Here is a 21,281-nt window from a genome sequence, read left to right as displayed (position 1 = left end):
CTTGCTGATCCATGAGATGTTTCTCAACTGATTGGCTCTGTTTTGAGATTGATTAATCATTGTGCAGAATGAACAACACGAGCAGAGAAACGCAAAAGTCTTTTGATGCCTGTCCAATCAGAAATAATAATAACATCTTTTTGTAAACTCTTCAAGGATCAAATAGAAATTTCTGGGGTCTTTGTATCAGACGTGAAGTCTTTTTATACACAGATTAATGAGTTATTTACCTCAAATTTATGAAGCAGATGCAATAAACCTACCATAGACACTTTCATCATCCTCTCTGTTACTTATGATACTTGCCCTCAACTGCTGTATTTTCTCCTGTGGAAAACAATTAGTTAAACAGGCTTTAATATGCCGGTAATATGCACTTTTTAGGCTTTTTAGGCATAGGACATATTCATGCAGAGAGGATTCAAAAATCAATTTGTAGGTAGTTTAAAGTACATATATTGAACTATTCTATTTAAAGGCTACATTGAAAACGTGTTATTTTTTTCAAAAGTGCAAAGGGATCGACTGCCCTTTGTTTATTTTAATTTTACAGATTTTTTTATACAACAATGAAAATCAAATTTGGTGTAGAAACAATTTCCACTCTGAAATCGCATGTAAATTTAATTTCAAATAACTTAATTAACTACATTGCATACTCTAGTAATCTTTGTTCCCCTTCATTCAGTCACTCCGAGTAACGTCAGTGACTGACGAATGGGGGTTTTGTTTAGAAGCCTATCAACTTCGAGATGTAAAAAAGCGCCTAATGGCGATGAAATGCCCTGGGCATGCGGAATTTGCATAGCGTAACGCCGCCCCACCTCGTGGGTATATAAGGAAGTACGCTGGCAATATCGCATTATGTTTTTGCTTCAGAGCCAAGAGCATCTCTTCACTCCTGCAAGCCTGAAGTCTGACTTCTCTCTTCAGTTCTTCGAGACGAGCGGTTGTCCAGTGTGTTGGTGTACAGCATATTCCAGCGATCTCACATTGCCTGCCTGCTGATCTGTGCAGTGATCTGCAACAGCTGTGTGTTTTCCCTGGGCGTTTCAGCACTCTGCAGAGCTCCTCTCACAAAAGAGCTTGCGTGTGGTGCGTCTTTTTAAAGACGGTTCGCCCGTGCACTTCCGGGTGCGATCGATCTCCGTTGCCGTCTTATGGGCACAATCACTGCTTGACGTGTTTGGGCTACACCCTCAGGCAGTGTTTGTGGATGTGTCATATTCCCTCTGCGGGAACGTGACCATCGCGATGTTGCGGTCGAGACTCAATGACCTCTGTAAAGGAGAGAGAGTCCCCTCTGTCACACCCCAACTTACTGTCTCCGAGAGAGGTGGTACTTTGGCTGGTGGCCAGGGTGACCTGAGGGTTGTGCTGTGGTATAAAGAACCCTGATGATCATTCCTCGGGCCACACCCCCCTCTTGCACACTGCTACCCGCGAGTGCCTTGGACTGAAGCGGCGGGACCGTCTGTTGACGCCCCGTTCGTTGCCCGTTCATTTCGTTCACACTCCAGATAGCAACGAGATGTTGATTGCTGCATGATGAAGATTCGACTGTGCTCTGCCTTCGGGCGTGCCAGCACTGCTCGGGTCCGACCCAGAGTTGACAGCCATGTTATCTTGGGCAGCCGCGAGCTTCGGGCTGGTGTGGAACTCTCCGCCCTGTCACGAGCGCTCGCGGTTGGACGATTGGTTTTTGGGGGCGGCACCCAGCAGCTGTTGGGCCCCGCCGCCAATACCTTTCGCTCCCCTAGATGCATGAGGAGTTCACACGGTCCTGGAAGTCCTCGTGTCTTCCTGTGTCCGTTCGGTGCCTTCTCTGCCCTCGATGGGGCCGTGGCCTAAGGGTACTCTGGACACTGTTGCGCACTACGGTGTCCATGGAGTGCTTCGACGTGGCGTGGCTATCCTAAGCACCCTTCCGAAGCCTGTGGGCTCTCGTCCACTTCGGTGGTGAGGTCCTGCAAAGCTACGGGCCCCTTTGCACATGCACGAGGGCAGAGCCGACCCAGGGCTCTTCAATGAGCTGCGTGCCGGCACCGGCCCCGCCCTCCGGGCGATGAAGGTGACCACATGCTCCCTGGGTCGGGCGATGTCCACAGCTGTGGTCCGGGAGAGACACCTGGCCTTACCTGGTCGACGTGGGAAGGCTGAGTGGGCCCGCCTCCTCAGCTCTCCCATATCCCAGGCTGGCCTCTTCGGCTGCGCGGTTGAGGGCTGCGCCCAACAGTTCTCGGCCGCCCAGAAGCAGACTGAGGCCGTTAAACACGTACTGACCTGGCGGCCAGCTGCTGCCACCCAGCCGCCAGCTCAGTCGCCTCAGCCTGCTCCCCGCCGAGGCCGCCTTACTGTGGCTCCACCCCTCCCGCCCGGCCCCAGCAGCAGCAGCCTTCACCCAGGCCGCGCCGTGGAGGTGGTTGCAGGAAGGCGTCCCTGTCTGCTCCAGCCCCGCAGCCTGCCTAACGCCAGGTCAGGCGGCGCTCTTGACGCGGACAACTCAGAGTTGGGTTCCAGTTCTTTCCAGGAGATGGTTGCAGGGCCTCTCCTTCCCCCGGGTGAGGGCCGGGGGGAAATTATTTTTCTGCTGCTGGCCCCAGGGCTAGCAGCGCCCGGAAATAACTCATATTTCCATCTCTGAGCCCCTAGAGACTGCGGATGGCAGTGTGCGCCGCCCAAGGGCCTCGCCACTCTCTGGTGCCAGCCCCCCATCAGACGAGACCTCCGTGGAACGCTAGTTCTTCCCTGGTCTCCTCTGTCAGGCAGCGGAATTTGACCCCGCCCACACTTTGGAACGCTCCCACGCCTCCCTATGTCTGGGCTGGTCATCCCGCTTCGCTGCCCCATCGTGGGTACGTCTGTGGCTCGCACGGCCACTGGTTCAGTTTTGGGAGTCTGGCTTCAGCTTCCCAGACCACCAGTGGTTCTCCCACAGGCTCGGCTATGCGATTCAGTTTGCACGATCTTCTGCCCGCTCTCGGGGAGTCCGCTTACCATGGTGGGTGGCAATGCCCCTGTCATATGCGGAGTTCATCACCCTACTGGCGCAGGGTGCGGCGGAGGTCATCCCTCCAGCCGAGATGAGGTCCGGCTTCGCAGCCCTGACCTCATTGTACCTAGCAGAGGCGATGAGTCACGGCCAGTCCTGGGCCTGCACATCTTGAACCTAACCTTTTTCAGGCTTCCTCCAAGATGTTCGCAGCCAACGCGTCTTTGGATGTGTTCGCCTCCAGACTGGTCTTCAGCATTGACCTGAAGGACCCGTACTCTCATTTGCCCGCTTTTCCCCGACCCAGACTGTCCCCGCGGTCTGCCTTTGGACAGCCGGCACTCCAGTACGTGGCTCTCCCATCCGGGTAGCCTTATCACTTCGTGGCTTCGCAGAAGCCGTCGAGGCAACCCCTGCGCCATCTAGGCGTACGGGGTTCGCATCCTGAACTATCTTGATGACTGGCTAATTAACTCACTCTCGAGAACAGGTTTGCGGACACAGGGACCTAGTGCTCCGGCACCTCACATGTTTGGGCCTTCGGGTCATCTGGGAAAAGAGCAGACTCTCCCCTGGGAGAGGATCTCTTTTCTCAGCTCATTTGCCATGTGCGCGCAGTGCGAGTGTGTGCATTGTCGATGCTGACTTGCCTCCGTCCAATCGAGGCTGTGCGGTTCAGTGCGGTTCCACTGAAGTAATTTCAGAGGCTCCTGGGGCATAAGGCGTCCGTAGCCGCGGTAACGCCGCTCGGACTGCTTCATATGAGACCGCTTCAGCACTGGCCTTGTGATCGAGTCCTGAGATGGGCATGGCAACAGGGCACGCTCTGGGTCCGATGACTCAGGTCTGCCATCATACCTTCACCCTGTGCGAACCTCATTTTTTCTATGGGTAGAGCTCCCTTAGAATGAGTTTCCGGGCATATTGTTGTATGAACAAATGCCTCTGTCAAGGGGTGAGGTGCCATGCGCATTTGACGTGCTCTCGCGGGCTCCTGGCAAGGACCCCAGTGCCAAAGAGGGCTGTCAAAATTCTGTTTATAGTAATAACCATCTCTATATATATTCAGTACATATCCATGTCTTGCACTTATTCAACCATTGTATATCCTGCACTTTTGCAACTGTTGTATATCCTGCACTTGCTACTATTGCACTTCTGGTTAGACCTAAACTGCATTTCGTTGCCTTGTACCCGTCAGCCGACGAGCTGCCACGGGCTCAGCCACTTCCTGGAGAATGAAGACCCATATGGGTTAGCTGATTTGGGAACAGCTCGGCGACGCGCAGGTTGACCTGTTTGCCTCCCACGACTCTTCCCACTGCCGCCTGTTTTACTCCCTGTCCGAGGGCAGCCTCGGCACGGACGCTCTGGCACACAGCTGGCCACGGGGCCTCCGCAAATATGCGTTTTCCCCAGTAAGCCTTCTTGCATACACACTGTGCAAGATCAGGGAGGCCAAGGAGCAGGTCCTTTTTGGTCGCCCCATATTGGCTCGGCCGGACCTGGTTCTCCGAACCCATGCTCCTTGCGACAGCCCCTCCCTGGTCGATCCCTCTGAGGAAGGCCTCCTTTCTCAGAGACGGGGCACCCATTGGCACCTGCGTCCCGATCTCCGGATCCTCCATGGGTGGCTCCTGGACGGGTCATGGCAGGTTGAGTACTCTACCACCTCATGTGGTGGCTACCATCTCGGGTTGAAGTGGAACCTCTTAGTTTCAGCGTTCTTCTCGCTAGAAGACCCCCGGAAATGCCCAGAAGATCAGGTCTGTGCTCCCGTTTCTGCAGGAAAGGTTGGAACGAAGACTGTCTCCTTCCACCCTGAAGGTCTATGTGGCCACTATCTCAGCCTACCACGACCTTGCAGAGACAAAGCGGTAAGTCAGCACGACCTGGTCATCGGGTTCCTGAGAGGGGCGAGGAGACTGAATCCTCCTCGCTCTCCCCTCGTACCCTCTTGGATCTTGCAGTGGTCTTATCTGCCCTGTGAGAGCTCCCCTTGAGCCTTTGTGGTCAGTTGAGCTGTCAATGAAGACAGTGCTTCTGATCGCACTGGCCCCCGTCAAGAGGGTAGTGGACCTGTAGGCATTTTCGGGTTGATGAAGTGTGCCTGGAATTCGGGCCGGCCTATTCACACGTCATCCTGAGACCCCGGCCTGGATGTGTGCCAAAGGTTCCCACCACTCCCTTCAGGGACCTGCAAGCGCTGCCTTGGAGGAGGCAGACCCAGCCTCGGCACTGCTCTGTCCAGTACGCGCCCTCCGCGCGTACATAACACATGGACCTCAGACCAGGGGCCTCATTTATAAAACTTTGCGTCAGAAGTGGCGTACGGATGAAACATAGGACGTGAGGAGAAAAATATTTTTTTGAGGGCACAGTGTGGGCATTACTAATGCCAAAAAGGCACTTGAGTGGCAAAAGGTTGCAGACGCCGTAAATGCTGTAGCCTCACAACCTTGGACCGTGGCCGAAAAAAAAAAGAAATGGTCGGACATCAAAGTCGAGGCAAAAAAGCGTCTAGCGCTCCATCGCCAGAGTGCCACGGGTGGGGGGAAAGGGGACACCGGAGCTGACCCCTCTTGATGAGAGACTGGCGGCAATTATTGGGGAATCCCTATTAATCCCTATCCCTATTATCTACGTGGAAATGGGAAATAGTTCAGTGCAAATGTAATTTCTTGCAGCTTTCTGAATGGTTGAGACATCCGTCATATGTTATTTTATCGAAAATAAAACAAACTAAAGGCATTTGCATGAATACCATGATTCCGTAGCTGATGAAGACATTTTTACTATGAAAACAACTTTCCCCAGTGGACAATTAATACATCTATCTATCTATTTGTCTATTTATCTATATATCTCCCTAATTATCTATCTATCTATCTATCTATCTATCTATCTATCTATCTATCTATCTATCTATCTATCTATCTATCTATCTATCTATCTATCTATCTGTCTATCTGTCTATCTATCTAATTGCATCTATATCTGCTCCGCCAGACGGACACATTGACGAGAATATCAGTTTTGTACATTATTTCGTTCTGTTTACCATATTATTTATGAGGATGAATTGCATAACATGCCAATATTGTTGCAGAACATATTTCACTTTTTTTTTTTTTTGCATTTCCGTTGTAATTTTCGTTTGATTTTGTTTGTTTTACACTGCAGATCGATCAAACGGGTGTTCATGTAGGCTGTTAATTGTAATACTTGCTTTGTGAAGTCTTCAAGTTATTTATGAGAGGCAGTATTGCCATTTCTTTTACACAACGGTCTACAGTTTCACACACTTTCACGTGTTTCTTCCATCTGCCGACGGTGTCGCCATTTCTCATTTCACCCGTTTTTGTGCGTACGCCTGGGTCAGAGCTTGCGTGAAGGACCGCACATTTTCCCATCAAGTTTGCTTTTTATAAATACCAATTATTGCGTAGAGAGTGGCGTACGCCTTCTTTTGTGCGTACGCAACGTTTATAAATGAGGCCCCTGCTCTTTATCTGGTATGGTGGGAAGCTGAAGGGAAGAGCTCTCTCCAAGCAAAGGCTGTCTCACTGGATAATGGATGCCATTGTCTTGGTTTACCAGTTGCAGGGCCGCCCATGCCCACTAGGAGTGTGGCCTCCTCCTGGGCTCTGGCGCATGGCGCCTCGCTACAGACAGAGCTGCAGACTGGGCGACACCCAACACATTCGCCAGGTTTTATAACCTCAGAGTGGAGCCAGTGTCCTCTCATGTACTCGCCTCAAGTAGTGGCCGGTAGCTGGACAGGCTCAGGTGTCTTCGCTTGCTCGCCATTCCACTCTACGGACTGGATACGTGCAATATTTTCCTCAGGTGTGCTTCTCCGGAAGCCCTGAGTTCCTCCAGCACTGCTGATGCCGACACCAGTGTGCTTGCCCGTTCGTAATAAATTCATAATTAATGTGAATAATGCATAATATATCATTAATTCTAAAGTGAAGATCATGGTAACCCACTAATGACTCAAGTGTTACCAAAACCCGTCAGAAGCCATTACTTTACAAAACCTTACAAAAACCTCAAAAGCTTACAATGACTTCAGTAATTGCCAGAGAGTTATCATGTTTTTCACTTTAGAATACTGATCCAAATAATTAGTAATTCCTTCTGAAGGATGTAGTAACACTTGAGTCATTATGGGAGTTTTTTTTAGTTATTGATTAACTAATAGTGAACTACCACCTTCAACTAAGCACTATTACTTACTAATTAGTTAATTAGAATTTCTTGTTAGTTAATAGTAGTTACAATAGTGTTAATAATGCATTACTCATTTGTTCCTGTGTAGTCATTCATTAATGACGGAACAGTATTCTAAAGTGTTACCGGTTTAATATGTGATTGATATAACACTAGTTATATATTGATATTTTTTTAAAAGAGATAGTTGAAGAAACACCTAAATATGTTTTTGAAATAGATTTGCTTTCATCACCTGTTGGACACTGTCCATTCCCTTCTGAAGCCTTTGCCAATCATTGAATCGATCAAGAGCATCATCTATACTTAGAGTGCCCGTCTTCACCTCCTCCTGAAGTTTGATCAGCTCGTCCAGTCCTGGCGGCTGACTGGGCACAAAGGTGTCATAAGTGGAAGAGATGCTATCCCTCTGCTTCACTGTCACAATGGAGACCACAAAGCAGTTAAAATGTTAGCTGTATGATTTAACAATATTTATTTATAATTTAAACACAGTAAGAAAATTACAACAGATCCAAAACATGAAATATCATGTCATTTCATAGTGTATAGAAAACTATTCAATTTTCAGACCAACAAATCTCACCCTGTCTTGTGGGAAGAGAGTATAGTGTTTCAGAATCTCCTTGGGACTTTTTCTTTTGGAATACTGTTAAAAAAAAATCACACAAATACAGCACATTATAGTTGCGGCTATTGCTTCCACACTGCATCAGCAAACCAAGCACAGCTGAGAATGAATCTGCACTATCCTGGAAAGTCCACAAGGTGGAGGCATGTATTAACATTCAGCTCTCCAAGTCTAACAATAAAACAGCATGAGTTCTGTTTCAAGATATGAAGATGTGACAGTATTGTATAATAATCAAATGTTTAATTGTATGATAAATATGAACACATGTCTCACAATCCTCATTTAAATAGTTGAATGAAATATGAGATCAATGAGGGCAAGCAAACTCAATCAAAATGAAGGATGCCGTTAGTGATAAAACTGATTGTGTTTTAAATGATACGCTGCATGCTTTCTGTGTCTGGTCCAGGGACCTAATGCTCTGCACATTTTGTATGTCTTCTTTATTTAACACACCTGATTCAGATCATCAGCTCTTTAGGAAAGAACTCTGAACTGATGCTGCGTCCCAATTAGCATACTATCCGTACTAAATAGTATTCGAAAAAATAATTAGTATGTCCCAAATCATAGTATGTTGAAAACAGTATTCCAAAGATTCCCGGATGGTCTACTATTTCCGGTCAGAATTCGAAGTGCAGATCGATGCGCACTCTAACCATAGACAGTAAAAGAAATGGACACAGCGACCCCATAGGCTTTGACGGGGAAAATTGAAGTCAGGTAGAAGCATTCACTTCCTGATGGCTGAGCGTACTGCGCAGCCTCAGACTGAGCTTGACGACGTAGATGTGACGTGAGCAACCTGTCCGACAGTGGCAAGTCTTCTAGTAGTTGTGCAACGTAAAATCTGAATTACCGAATCTTGTAGAGACAGAGTGAGCAGGAGCAACTTTTGATGAATGAAGCAGGATTTGCGACATCTTGCGACGAGCTTCTCCTCGGGTCTATACGGTATAGCGCGACAGAGTCGCGTGGTTATGACGCAATCGTTAGCCTACTTTTTACAAAAACGGCTTCTACGGGGCGATAGTGTAAGATACAAGGTAATGGAGCATTTTATACATTGTCGTGTTTGTTTAGAAATAAACAATGGACGAATGGAGTCTTTAAACGCCTCAGATGTAAAGATATTCGCTGTCAAAGTGAGGCCAAAATGAATGGGAGTCAATGGGATGCTAACAGCTGGTGATGGCTTGGTTAGCAATGGCTGCCCCTATGGAAGGAACGCTTTCCGGGGGCTGGATTACCCCCTTGACTCTAACGGCTGATATTGCCCACAACCCATTGCGAGATGGACGAGTATTCGATTAGAACTACAAACACAGATAAAAAGTATTAAAAAACTACAAACATGACGGTTATGCGAGTCGGACTGTTAAGTAGAGAGGTTTAGATAAAGGGGTTTGAGTGAGCAATTATCAGTATTTAACCTGACGAAAAGATATTTATTCAATATTATCCACATTATATTTCATGTGCAACAGCATTGTGAACTTTTGTAATGATACATTTGGTCATTAACTTTTAAATGCATCATTACATTTAAACTGCAAACACATGAGGGGAGTCTCTGCATTAAAGCCACGAATGGCAGATCAACGTGCGATTTCTCTCCGATACGGTAGGAAATGAAACTGAATGTGGAGAATTTGAACTGTGACGATGATTGACAGGCAGTTTAAACGGTGACTGGATGCACATAACTAAGCGACAGAGTCCATTAAAGATGACGAAGTAGTATGTCCCAAAGCTTGCATACTCTTCTGCTACACACTCAAAAGTATGTACTTTTTCTTCACAAAAAGAGTACATACTTTTAGGTCGTAGTATAAGTAGGCGAATTGGGACGCAGCATGAGTGTGTCATATGAGGGAAACATATAGGCTACTCATGAAGAGCATCACAATGTCCCATCATTTGATTCAACATAGATTTCCAAAGTATCTGCAATAATGGGGAATTGTATGCATCAATCCTGGATACTTGGGAATCCTCTTTCATTCTGTCGTCATCCCCTGAGAAAATCGATGGTGTTGGCTTTCATTCTCTGTTATCACAGGTTTCATTACACTTGTGAAATCCAAGTTGCTGTAGTTTGAGTCCAAAGGCACAGTACACACTGGCCCCTCCCCTGGAAGCTCTCTACCTCCTGAGTAGGCGAAGAAATTTGATCAGTGCGTAGGCGAAAGACCCTCTGAAGGAATGGATGGAAAAATCTTGCATTCTCGCCCTTAGTATTTTCATGTTGTGGAATAAGAGAGATGGAAAACGTGTAATGTACAATGCTTACCCTACTTGTCCCCTGCTTTGATTGGTTGCAGATGCTGTAATGGTCTAACTGGTCTTTGTGTGTGTGTGTGTGTGTGTGTGTGTGTGTGTGTGTGTGTGTGTGTGTGTGTGTGTGTGTGTGTGTGTGTGTGTGTGTGTGTGTGTGTGTGTGTGTGTGTGTGTGTGTGTGTGTGTGTGTGTGTGTGTGGTGTCCTGGTAAACCCATACTTTGTGCATGCACAGATTATAAATCATACAGAATATTTTTTTTATTTTAATTTGAATTTTTTATCAGAATGTACAAATGCAGAAAATTATCTGTTATGGTTGTGTTTAGGGGTAGGGTTAGTGAATAGAATATACAGTTTGAACAATATAAAATCATTATATCTATGGAAAGTGCCCATAAAACATGAAAACCCGACACTGCACATTTGTTGCAGTGAGCAGATAAGTTATGAAACTTCTCATGAATAACATCAAGCTTAACCATGATTTATTTTGGTATTATAATATAATAACCTCTTTGTTATATCCATTCATTTTTTTTGTACAGGTGAATGAGAGATGTGCATCATATGCAGCTGTCAGTACAGATCCTGCCCCCCATGCCCACTCTCAATGTAAAAAAACAGCTCATTATGACATTCAATACAATAATGCATTCCCAGCAGAGAGACTAGCTGATAAATTCTTCCCAACCCTCTCTGAACCCAACATACACACACAGTACACACACTCATCTTGCTTACCGCAGCACTGCCACAAAGCATAATGACAGGGAAACATGACTCTAAAACAGTAGCGGTCCCTACACCCTAAAGACTTGTGGTCCTTCAACAATCTATGAAGAGAGTAAATTATGTACTTGGTTTCCTCAGTTTTTACCACTCATGTATCGAGTTTAATATATGGTTCATGGAAAATAACATGCCTCGAGTTGTTTAACTTTGCATTGAACATTGTGCACACTGTATTAAATGTGCTCTGATGATGTATGTGAAATACATATAAGATCATTTAAACTGGTCTTTGTTATTCTTTCTAAATCTTTCACTAAATGTCAGTGATTAGTGGCTAAAATGAAGTATGAAGACTCCCTCCATGATATAAATATGAATGCCCTGTCAATATGATTTAGGCCTATTGTGATGACTGTATCAGTACAAAAGGAGTTTTTATTTCAGAAGAAGGGGATTTCAGAGAGAAGCTGATAATAACTATACTGCAAAAATAGCAAATTTCTTTGGCCTCCTTTTTGTCCATCAATTCTCTTTTTAATGAAGAAGTTTTTCAATACCTACTTTTTCTTTTCCTCATCTTTCAGTCCAATAATGCCAACCGTAGCCAATATTTTGATTGTCAAAAAAAAGTACTTCAGTACTTCTACAACAGATGGGCAGATAACTGTCAGGAGACAAATAGGGACACTACTGCAGACAGACAGCCAGAGATATTGACATATAGATAGATAGACAGAGAGAGAGAGAGAGAGAGAGAGAGAGAGAGAGAGAGAGAGAGAGAGAGAGAGAGAGAGAGAGAGAGAGAGAGAGAGAGAGAGAGAGAGAGAGAGAGATTTTCAGAATGTGAGTCAGTGCAGTGCATATGTTTTCATCTACTCTGCATTAAAATATGAAATATGAGGCTATTACAAGGCGGCCATAGCAACACTACCTGGTTACCATCTGTTTCATGCAAAATAGCCTCTGATAGTGTTGTAAATATATCTTATTGATTTGCCTTACAGTGTCATCCAAAGACACATACACTGGCTCATACTAACAGACACGTTGGACATTGCTGCTCAGACTCTAGTGTCAAATATGAGACTAGCGACAAATATGAGGCTATTAAAACGCTGTATGGCTCCAAAGAAACAGTGGCAATGAGACTTGGTTGTGGACACTTGTTAGAAGCCTTATGTGTTGTAACTTTTAGTTGCTAAGCAATTGTTCCTCTGTGAGTGCTGGTCAAAGGTGATGCATGAATTGTGTGTTTTATTGTTTTACAAATATAAAGCATACATGCTCTCTGGAATTATGCTCTGAATTTGTAAGGGATGTCTAAAAAGGGTTGGATACTGTTGTTCATGAGATCTTTCGGTCATAAGAAGCTAAAGTGATTGTGGTCTTGCAGGAGTACTGCTTCTTTAATGCTTTATGAATACAGCTCCAGAATTGTGTAAATGATTGATAAAGCTCAATACAAGTCACTTGGCCCCTTCATCTAATTTAACGATTAATGAAACTGAAATCGAACATTTAAGATTGCTGCCTGTGATGAACAGTCCATAACTCCTCTTAACCTGAGTGAGGACACATTCGTCCTTAAAGGAACACTCCACTTTTTTTGAAAATAGGCTCATTTTACAAGTCCCCTAGAGTTAAATAGTTGAGTTTTACCGTTAGCCGATCTTTGTATCTGGCGGTAGCACTTTTAGCATAGCTTAGCATACATCATTGATTCTAAACAGTCCATTAGCATCTCATTCAAAAAATGACAAAAGACACTTTCAATATTTTTCCTATTTAAAACTTGACTCATCTACAGTTACATCGTGTGCTAAGACAAACTGAAAATAAAAAGTTGCGATTTTCTACACCTATATGGCTAGGAACTACGTTCTCATTCCTGCGTAATAGTCGCGGATCTTCGTGGCCGTACCATGGCTGCAGCAGCGCAATGATTCGTTGGTATTCTGTGAAACATGGTGGTAGTATACACCTTCGACTTACTATCACAGCCCTTTACAACACACAGAACCATGGCTAATCACACAGGTAAATGTGCTGCAAGCCTGAAACTTTCTCTGCAACTACACAAACTTAGTGCCGGTCACATTGAAAGTTACCTAGCTGGGGGCTACTTTCAGGCGCTGTAACATCATTGCGCTGCTGCAGCCATGGTACTGCCGCGAAGATCCGCGACTATTACGCAGGTATGAGAAAGTAATTTCTAGCCATATAGGTGAAGAAAATCGCAACTTTTAATTTTCAGTTGGTCTTAGCACACGATGTAACTGTAGAAGAGTCAAGTTTTAAATAGGAAAAATATTGAAAGTGTCTTCGGTCATTTTTTGAATGAGATGCTAATGGACTGATCAGAATCAATTATGTATGCTAAGCTATGCTAAAAGTGCTACCGCCAGATACAAAGATCGGCTGAATGGATTCAAAAACGGTAAAACTCAATTATTTAACTCTAGGGGACTTGTAAAATGAGCCTATTTTCAAAAAAAGTGGAGTGTTCCTTTAAGCTTTATTTGTTTAAATTAGCTCAAATGACTGTCAGATGTAAGTAATTACCTTGACAAACTATACATCATTAAAAAGATCTAAGACTCAAGCTTCCATTTTTTACCTCTGTTTCATTCTCAAAGTCTTATAGTGACAGTAATTTGTTAATATGTGTCAGGAGTTGGTACGGTTTGATTGTAATATGAGCATCAGCTGATGTCATTCATAAAAAAAACTCCTCTATGTTCGTCACGAAGACTCGCGACAAATCAACATCCCTCAGGGCTTTTAGTTCAAAAGTGTGCAGATGAGGAGAAATATTGATAGATTCTCATATGTCTGTGTCAAATTTCAAAACAGAGGAGTATTTTTTTATTCAATATTTCCCCAAAAGGCTTAGATTAAATCATGAGTGCTGGAGACTCTGATGTATTGTTTTCAATTCATACTGGCAGCCGGAGGGCGCTCTGTGCACATGTAGTCCATATATCGTACAGACAGACGAAGAAGATACCATGTGCCATAATAGAAGTCCATAATAAAAGCTTCCTGAGATCGCGAAAAGATGCAAATAGAGACATATTTGAAGATAATAAACACATTCGCGACGATGGTTTATCTGTGTTCTTTATACCATGTTGGGTGTTTTCATAATAGATTATATTTATAATGCAATTCTATTCGACATAGCTTTTATCATTATGCAGTTGTAAAAATATATATTTTCTGTCTGCTTTTTTGATCCGAAGCCAAATGAGACCACAGAAGGTTATTTAAAACATTTCGTTCCCTTTCGAGAGTACTCTCGTATTGCGTTTAGCTAAACGCTAGGGGAATTTCCTTTCCTCGAGATTTTGAAGCAAATTTTTATCCTAAAAATACCATGTAAAACGCAGTGCAGCTGCACAACTCTCAGCAGGAAGCAGCTGCCTGCTGATTGGCTGTGCCGCTGCAACTGCAGGAACCTATGGCAAGACCGCTGGGCGGGAAGGACCAATCAGGTCCCTCTAATATTCCCGCCACAAGGGGCAGCAGAATTTGCATAGCCAAGGGTATAAAAGACCCTGTATCTGCAGTCACAAAGCTCTCTGTCTATATTGTTAATTTCCACTAGATGGCGTTTGTGTACTTCAGCACACATTTACTTAAGCTACTTTTGACTAGTCTCATTTTTTATATTTTGACTATTTTATAATATTTATTGTGATTTCTATACTGAGCTGCTGTTTATTTGTGAAAGATTTTTTCTTTCTAAGAGTTTTTGGTTATATTTTATTTTATTCCCATCATGCTTTTGTATGTCACTTCCTGTTTTGTCATCCACATGAAGAGATGGAATGATGTATGCATCACAAAGTTAAAGGTGTTTCTCTCTGTAATAATAAGTCATCCAACCAAGAATCTTCAAGATATAACCCCCTCTCTTAGTTCACAAGCAGGCAAAAGTGGTATGTGGATATATTTTCTGTTTATTTGCGAGTTTAATGTTATATTTTTGTTTTCCATGTAATTGATGTTATGTTGTATATTTCGTTTTTGTTCAGTTCTACGGTGTTGGTGTCTGTGTCAATGAGATCATTAAACATCTGTGAAAAGGAACCTCAGCCTTCGCATCGTGACTAAGGGCGGCATAGTAGAACACTTGGTTGCATCGGTGAAGGCCAAGAGCATCAGATGGCAAAGCGGCACAAGGAAGTCGGCCAGCAAGAAGCGCTACTTATTGGATAAGAGAAGTACACCTTTTAAAGTTTGCAATTGACTGACTGAAGAAGCCAGCGAGCAAGTAAAGGCTGAACAAGCATGCACTTTTAAGTTAGTGACTTGGTAGCAGCACACGGTCTTGTGAACTGTGCTAAAGTTTCAATTGCACTGGTATTTCCATCATCTTCATTCCAAGAAAAGTTGGACATTTTTCTCTTATTGGTTGGCTTATTAAATAGCGGACTAAACAAATAAGCAAGTGTGCTGTATTATTGAGAGAGAAAAAAAAGGAAAAGAAATAGGACTAAAGTTTGAATTTTCTGTTATATTCAAAAGTTGTTTGCTTACTTTATATTTCTTTCTTTAAGTGTGCGGAATTTTACAACTTATTTGTACTTCTGCTACTTGACAGTTCTGTACTTATGATTTACATGGTTGTTTCACATAAGTCTAACTGAGTTAGTGGCTATACGCTAATCTTTGAATAGCACATTGTAGAACAACACAGTATTGACATGTCTTACACAAGTGAAAATACAGTGCTGTCCACTAAAGAAGGTAGCTATGCAGCCCCAATTACACAAGACTTAGACAATGCAGAGCAGGTCATCCCACCACAGCAGGCTGATATAGCTGACCAAATTGAAGTTGCTGCACAAGTACAACAACCACATTTCACAGATATTAGAAGAAGCCAACGTGCACGCACACTCACTGAAAGGGGTAAATCACTCCAAGATGCTAAACTAAACGAACTGAAAAGAAGCTTTGAGCAGAAGTACAGAAGATGGAAATATCACATCAATGGTTTGAAAAGAGCCATAAAGAGCAATGATGATGCTGAGTTGGTTTCTGAAGTTGTGAGCACTATTAACGCCATTCAGTCTGAGGTCGACCATATTTATGATGACATGAGACGCATTATAAGCCCTGAACCTGAAATTCGGAGGAAAATTGACACTTGTTTTGCCATTACTAGTACTGCAAATGAGAAGGCTCAACGCTTCCTCAATGGGGATCCTGAGGACATTCCATGGCCTGATTCAGATTCAGTGTTTGAAGCCACCGTGTCCAGCGTCATCTCAGCAACCTCCAATAAGTCAAGGTCTGTTTCCAAGATGTCCAGTCAATCCTCCCATGATTCTCAGCAGAAAAGACAAGAAGCAGCAGCTGAAGTAGCGGCTACACAAGAGGTGATTAAAATAATGAAGAAACAACATCAATATGAAGAGGAAATTAGGAAACTTGAGGCAGAGGATGAAAGGGTAACAGCCGAGAGAGAAGCTCAAGAAAAGGAAATAGAAGCAGAGCATGCAAGAAAAAGGGCTCAATTTATCTCGGAAAGTACTATGAGGAAAATAAAGTTGGTAGAAAAGAAAAAGGAAGTGGAACGATTGGAGGAACTAAAAAAGCATAATGCAGCACAAGCAAGACTACAAGTTTATGCTGAAAGCATCAAAGGTGAGGAGTTTGAACAGTGTCCTGTTCCTCTTCAACAAAGACAAGAAGATTATACTTCTCAACTAAATGGTCCTATTTCACAGCCATTCATGTTCACTCAAGTCACTGCCCCTTTAAACCAACCCTCTTGTTCTCCTCAAAAGGCTCCAATCACGCAAGCTCATATCTCTCAGTCAACTATAGTGGCTGCTCCAACTGAAGCTTCTAATGATCTTGTGAAGGCACTCGCTGAAGCGATTACAGCCAACAGGATCCCAATTCCAGAACCTGTTGTTTTCTCTGGAGATCCCCTAAAGTATAATGACTGGAAGCTGTCCTTCCAGACATTAATTGACCGCAAGAACTTGCCACCTCAAGAGAAGCTCTACTTTCTACGCAAGTATGTAGTTGGTCCAGCCAAGAGAGCTATTGACGGACATTTTGTGGCTGGAACAGAAATAGCTTACACGGCAGCCTGGAACATCCTTGACGACCGGTTCGGCAATCCGTTCGTAGTTGGTAAATCTTATCGTGACAAAATACAGTCTTGGCACAAGATTGCTACCAAAGACAGCAAAGATCTCCAGGAATTTGTAGATTTCCTAAGCAGTGTTGAGTCAGCCATGCCTTATGTTCAAGGTTTACAAGCTTTGAATGACTGTGTTGAAAATCAGAGAATATCAGCCAAATTGCCAGACTGGTTGAGTTCACGTTGGAATAGAGCAGTCACCAAGTTTCAAGACGAATACAAAGGATTCCCAGACTGGAGCTCTCAGCTGCTGTGGTCACCACAAGAATTGGTGATCTGCTCAAAAGAGAACTAGAATTGGATGGCATTCGTGAATACTATTGGACCGACTCCAAGGTTGTCCTTGGTTATATTAACAACGATGCACGACGGTTCCATGTATTTGTAGCCAACCGAATTCAGCAAATCAGAACAAGCACTGAGCCTTGTCAATGGAGATACGTTGCTTCAGATCAGAATCCAGCTGACCATGCCTCTCGGGGGCTCACTGTAAAGGAACTCATGGGATCGAACTGGTTTACTGGTCCAAGTTTCTTGTGGCAAAGAGAACTTCCTAAGGAGGACATTACGGTGGGCGTTGACGATGGAGACCCGGAGCTCAAAAGGGCACAGGTTCTTATGACCAAGGCAAAGGAAGAGTGGTCTCTTTCAGATCGCCTGCAAAGGTTCTCAGATTGGAAGAGGGCAGTAAAAGGCGTAGCGAGACTCAAACGTTATGCAAGGAGGGTGAAAGGTTTGGTAGAAAGATCAAACAAATCCACTACTCTGGAAGAAAGAAAGGATGCTGAACAATTCATAATCCGTACAGTCCAAGAAGAAGTGTTCAGTGCCGAAATCAAGTCTTTAAGACAAGGGAAAGAAGTTAATTCAAATCAGTCCAACAAGCTATACAAGTTAAGTCCATTTATCGATGATCATGATATCCTACGGGTTGGAGGAATATTGACGCAAGCAGAACTTCACCCTCATATCAAGCATCCAGCCATTCTTCCTAAAGGGCATCATGTATCTCGTCTACTCATAAAACACTTCCATGAGAAGGTGCAACATCAAGGTCGTGGCATGACCATAAATGAAATCCGTTCCAATGGTGTTTGGATCCTGGGATGCAGTAGTGAAGTGTCATCTCTCATCTACAAATGCATTAAGTGTAGGAAGCTAAGGAAATCCAATCAGGAACAAAGGATGGCTGACCTGCCACAGGAAAGGATGGAAGCTACCCCTCCGTTTACTTATAGTGGCATGGACTGCTTTGGACCATTCTATGTTAAAGAGGGAAGAAGAGAGTTGAAGAGGTACGGACTCTTGTTCACCTGCATGTGCTCACGTGCAGTTCATCTTGAGGTGCTAGATGATCTTACCACTGATGCCTTTCTTAACGCACTGCGTTGCTTTATTGCTATACGTGGCAAAGTAAGTCAACTGCACAGTGATCAAGGTACCAACTTTATTGGTGCAAAGAGAGTGTTCCTGGAGTTGATGAAGCAGATGGACCAAGAACGTGTGAAAGAGTTAGGCTGTACCTTCGTCATGAACCCGCCTGCTTCCAGTCACATGGGTGGTGTCTGGGAGAGACAGATCCGGACTGTAAGGAGTGTATTGACGGCCATCCTAGATCAGTCTGCAGCGAGACTGGACAGTTCTTCCTTAAGAACATTCATGTATGAAGTAATGGCGATCATAAATAGTCGACCATTGACCTCAGAGCACATCAATGATCCTGTGGGACCAGAACCGTTGACGCCGAATCACATACTAACAATGAAGCCAACTATCATTGCACCACCTCCTGGAGAGTTTGTAAGGGAGGATCTCTATCTTCAGAAGAGATGGAAAAGAGTTCAGTTTCTGGCGAATGAGTTTTGGACCAGGTGGAGAAAGGAATATCTTTTGAATTTGCAGCAGAGATGTAAGTGGAACAAGAGCAGGAGAAATGCCAAGATAAATGATATTGTTCTGCTCCAAGATGACTTGGCACCACGAAATCAGTGGAAGCTAGCCAAAGTGGTGGAAGTCTTCTCAGGAACTGATGGAAGAGTGAGAAGACTCAAGCTTCTTGTTAGTGATGCAACACTAGATAGCAAGGGTGCACGCACAGGCAAGTCAGTCTACCTAGAAAGACCCATACACAAAACAGTGTTACTACTTGAAGCTGATTAAAGGGTTAAGTTTGACAAGAATGTTTAACTGTGTATGCTTAATGTGTATACTTACCCCTTAATGTTTAGAAGTTCCTGCTTAGTTACTTGAGAATTCTCAACTTCGATTAAGAATCACACATTGCGTGATGGTGGGAGTGTATCTGCAGTCACAAAGCTCTCTGTCTATATTGTTAATTTCCACTAGATGGCGTTTGTGTACTTCAGCACACATTTACTTAAGCTACTTTTGACTAGTCTCATTTTTTATATTTTGACTATTTTATAATATTTATTGTGATTTCTATACTGAGCTGCTGTTTATTTGTGAAAGATTTTTTCTTTCTAAGAGTTTTTGGTTATATTTTATTTTATTCCCATCATGCTTTTGTATGTCACTTCCTGTTTTGTCATCCACATGAAGAGATGGAATGATGTATGCATCACAAAGTTAAAGGTGTTTCTCTCTGTAATAATAAGTCATCCAACCAAGAATCTTCAAGATATAACCCCCTCTCTTAGTTCACAAGCAGGCAAAAGTGGTATGTGGATATATTTTCTGTTTATTTGCGAGTTTAATGTTATATTTTTGTTTTCCATGTAATTGATGTTATGTTGTATATTTCGTTTTTGTTCAGTTCTACGGTGTTGGTGTCTGTGTCAATGAGATCATTAAACATCTGTGAAAAGGAACCTCAGCCTTCGCATCGTGACTAAGGGCGGCATAGACCCTGTCTCGCCAGGTTCGTCAGATTATTTCTTCTTCAGCGACTCACCTCGCTGAGCTCTGGATTGAAGCCTGCCGTCGACACGCACCCAGCAGAACTCTGCAGCCTGAGGACGTCGGATTCTCCGCCTTCAGTCTGCCTTCCAGCTGCACCATCCGCCACATATCCTTTTATACCAATCCGTGTGTTTGGCGTTGCTACACCCTCACGAAAAGAGCCGAGACATTGTTGCAAATGTCTCATTCCTCCTGCGCCTTGTGTAGAGGCTTTCTCCCGGACGAGGATCGACACATCATCTGCGTCTCATGTCTCGGACGTGACCACGCGCAGGCCGCACTCAACCAGGGCGGCTGCCCGGAGTGCAACAAACTGGCGCTGCAGACCCTTCGGGCTCGGCTCGCCAGTTTCGATCCAAATCCCGTCCCTTGCTCTCAGCCTCTCGAGCCGCGTAAGAAGAAACGCCGCGACCAGAGGCCCCCGGAGCGCTCTGACGAGCACACAGCGGTCATTTCCCCACGTGCCTCGCCATCCCCTGTCATGTTCGCCGAGGAACAGCACAGCTCCCCTCGTCTGGTGGCTGCTACTGTTTCCTTCGGCGGACCGGAAGAGGAGGAGGATGACAGCCTTTCGCTTGCTGCATCTGAAAGCGGGTGGTCGGACACCGTCTCGGAGCACGCTACTTCGACACGGACTGCCATGGGCGGCAAAACCTCAGTTGACGCTGAGCTTATGCGCCTGCTCACTAAGGCCATGGACGACCTCGGTATTGACTGGTCTCAACCCCAGGAGCCCACGAGAAGCAGACTGGACGAGTGGTTTTTCGAGAACCGCCGCCACCCAACCGCTCAAAAACCCGCTCCCTTCTTCCCAGAAGTCCACGAGGAATTATCCAAGTCGTGGAAGGCGCCATTTTCATCTCGCTCCAAATCTGCTTTTTCTCCCGCGCTCTCGGTGGTCGATGGTGGTGAGGAAAAGGGATATCACGCTCTTCCTCCCCTCGAGGAAGCCGTCGCTGCACACCTTTGTCCGCCCTCCGCCAGGGCATGGCAGTCAAAGGCTGTACACCCATCTAAAGCCTGCCGCACTACTTCAAGCCTCGCCGGTCGAGCATACGCCTCCGCCGGCCAGGCGGCTTCAGCGCTACACTCTATGGCGGTGCTTCAGGTCTTCCAGGCCAAACTCCTCCGTTCCCTGGATGAGTCCGTCCCTGATACCGAGGCCCTGAAGGACCTGCGCGGTGCCAATGACTTGGCCCTGCGTGCGACCAAGGTGCGCTCGCCTGTATACAAGCACCAATATTCTATGTCCCCCGGCCCCCTTCACTCAGGCGGCGGGAAACAATTCCCTCCCAGTCAGAGAGCCCGTGAACAAACGCG

The 21,281-nt window shown here is 44.8% G+C and overlaps 1 protein-coding gene across 1 annotated transcript in view; it reads right to left on the bottom strand.

Moving 5' to 3' along the window:
• LOC307122573 (B-cell scaffold protein with ankyrin repeats-like) overlaps positions 1-21,281 on the bottom strand; it is a 244,279-nt gene that overhangs the window by 1,543 nt on the left and 221,455 nt on the right. Inside the window, exons 10-12 of the mRNA XM_079810623.1 lie at positions 7,815-7,877; positions 7,464-7,645; positions 264-327 (exon numbers count right to left, since the gene is read on the bottom strand). Of these exons, the coding sequence (XP_079666749.1) occupies positions 264-327; positions 7,464-7,645; positions 7,815-7,877 (309 nt within the window). The remainder of the gene's footprint in view (positions 1-263; positions 328-7,463; positions 7,646-7,814; positions 7,878-21,281) is intronic.

This window comes from Gobio gobio (assembly GCF_949357685.1).
Source record: "Gobio gobio genome assembly, chromosome: 2".
NCBI lineage: Eukaryota > Metazoa > Chordata > Actinopteri > Cypriniformes > Gobionidae > Gobio > Gobio gobio.
The sequence above is the reverse complement of the archived record's forward strand: the minus strand, read 5'-3'. Positions and strand labels throughout refer to the sequence as shown.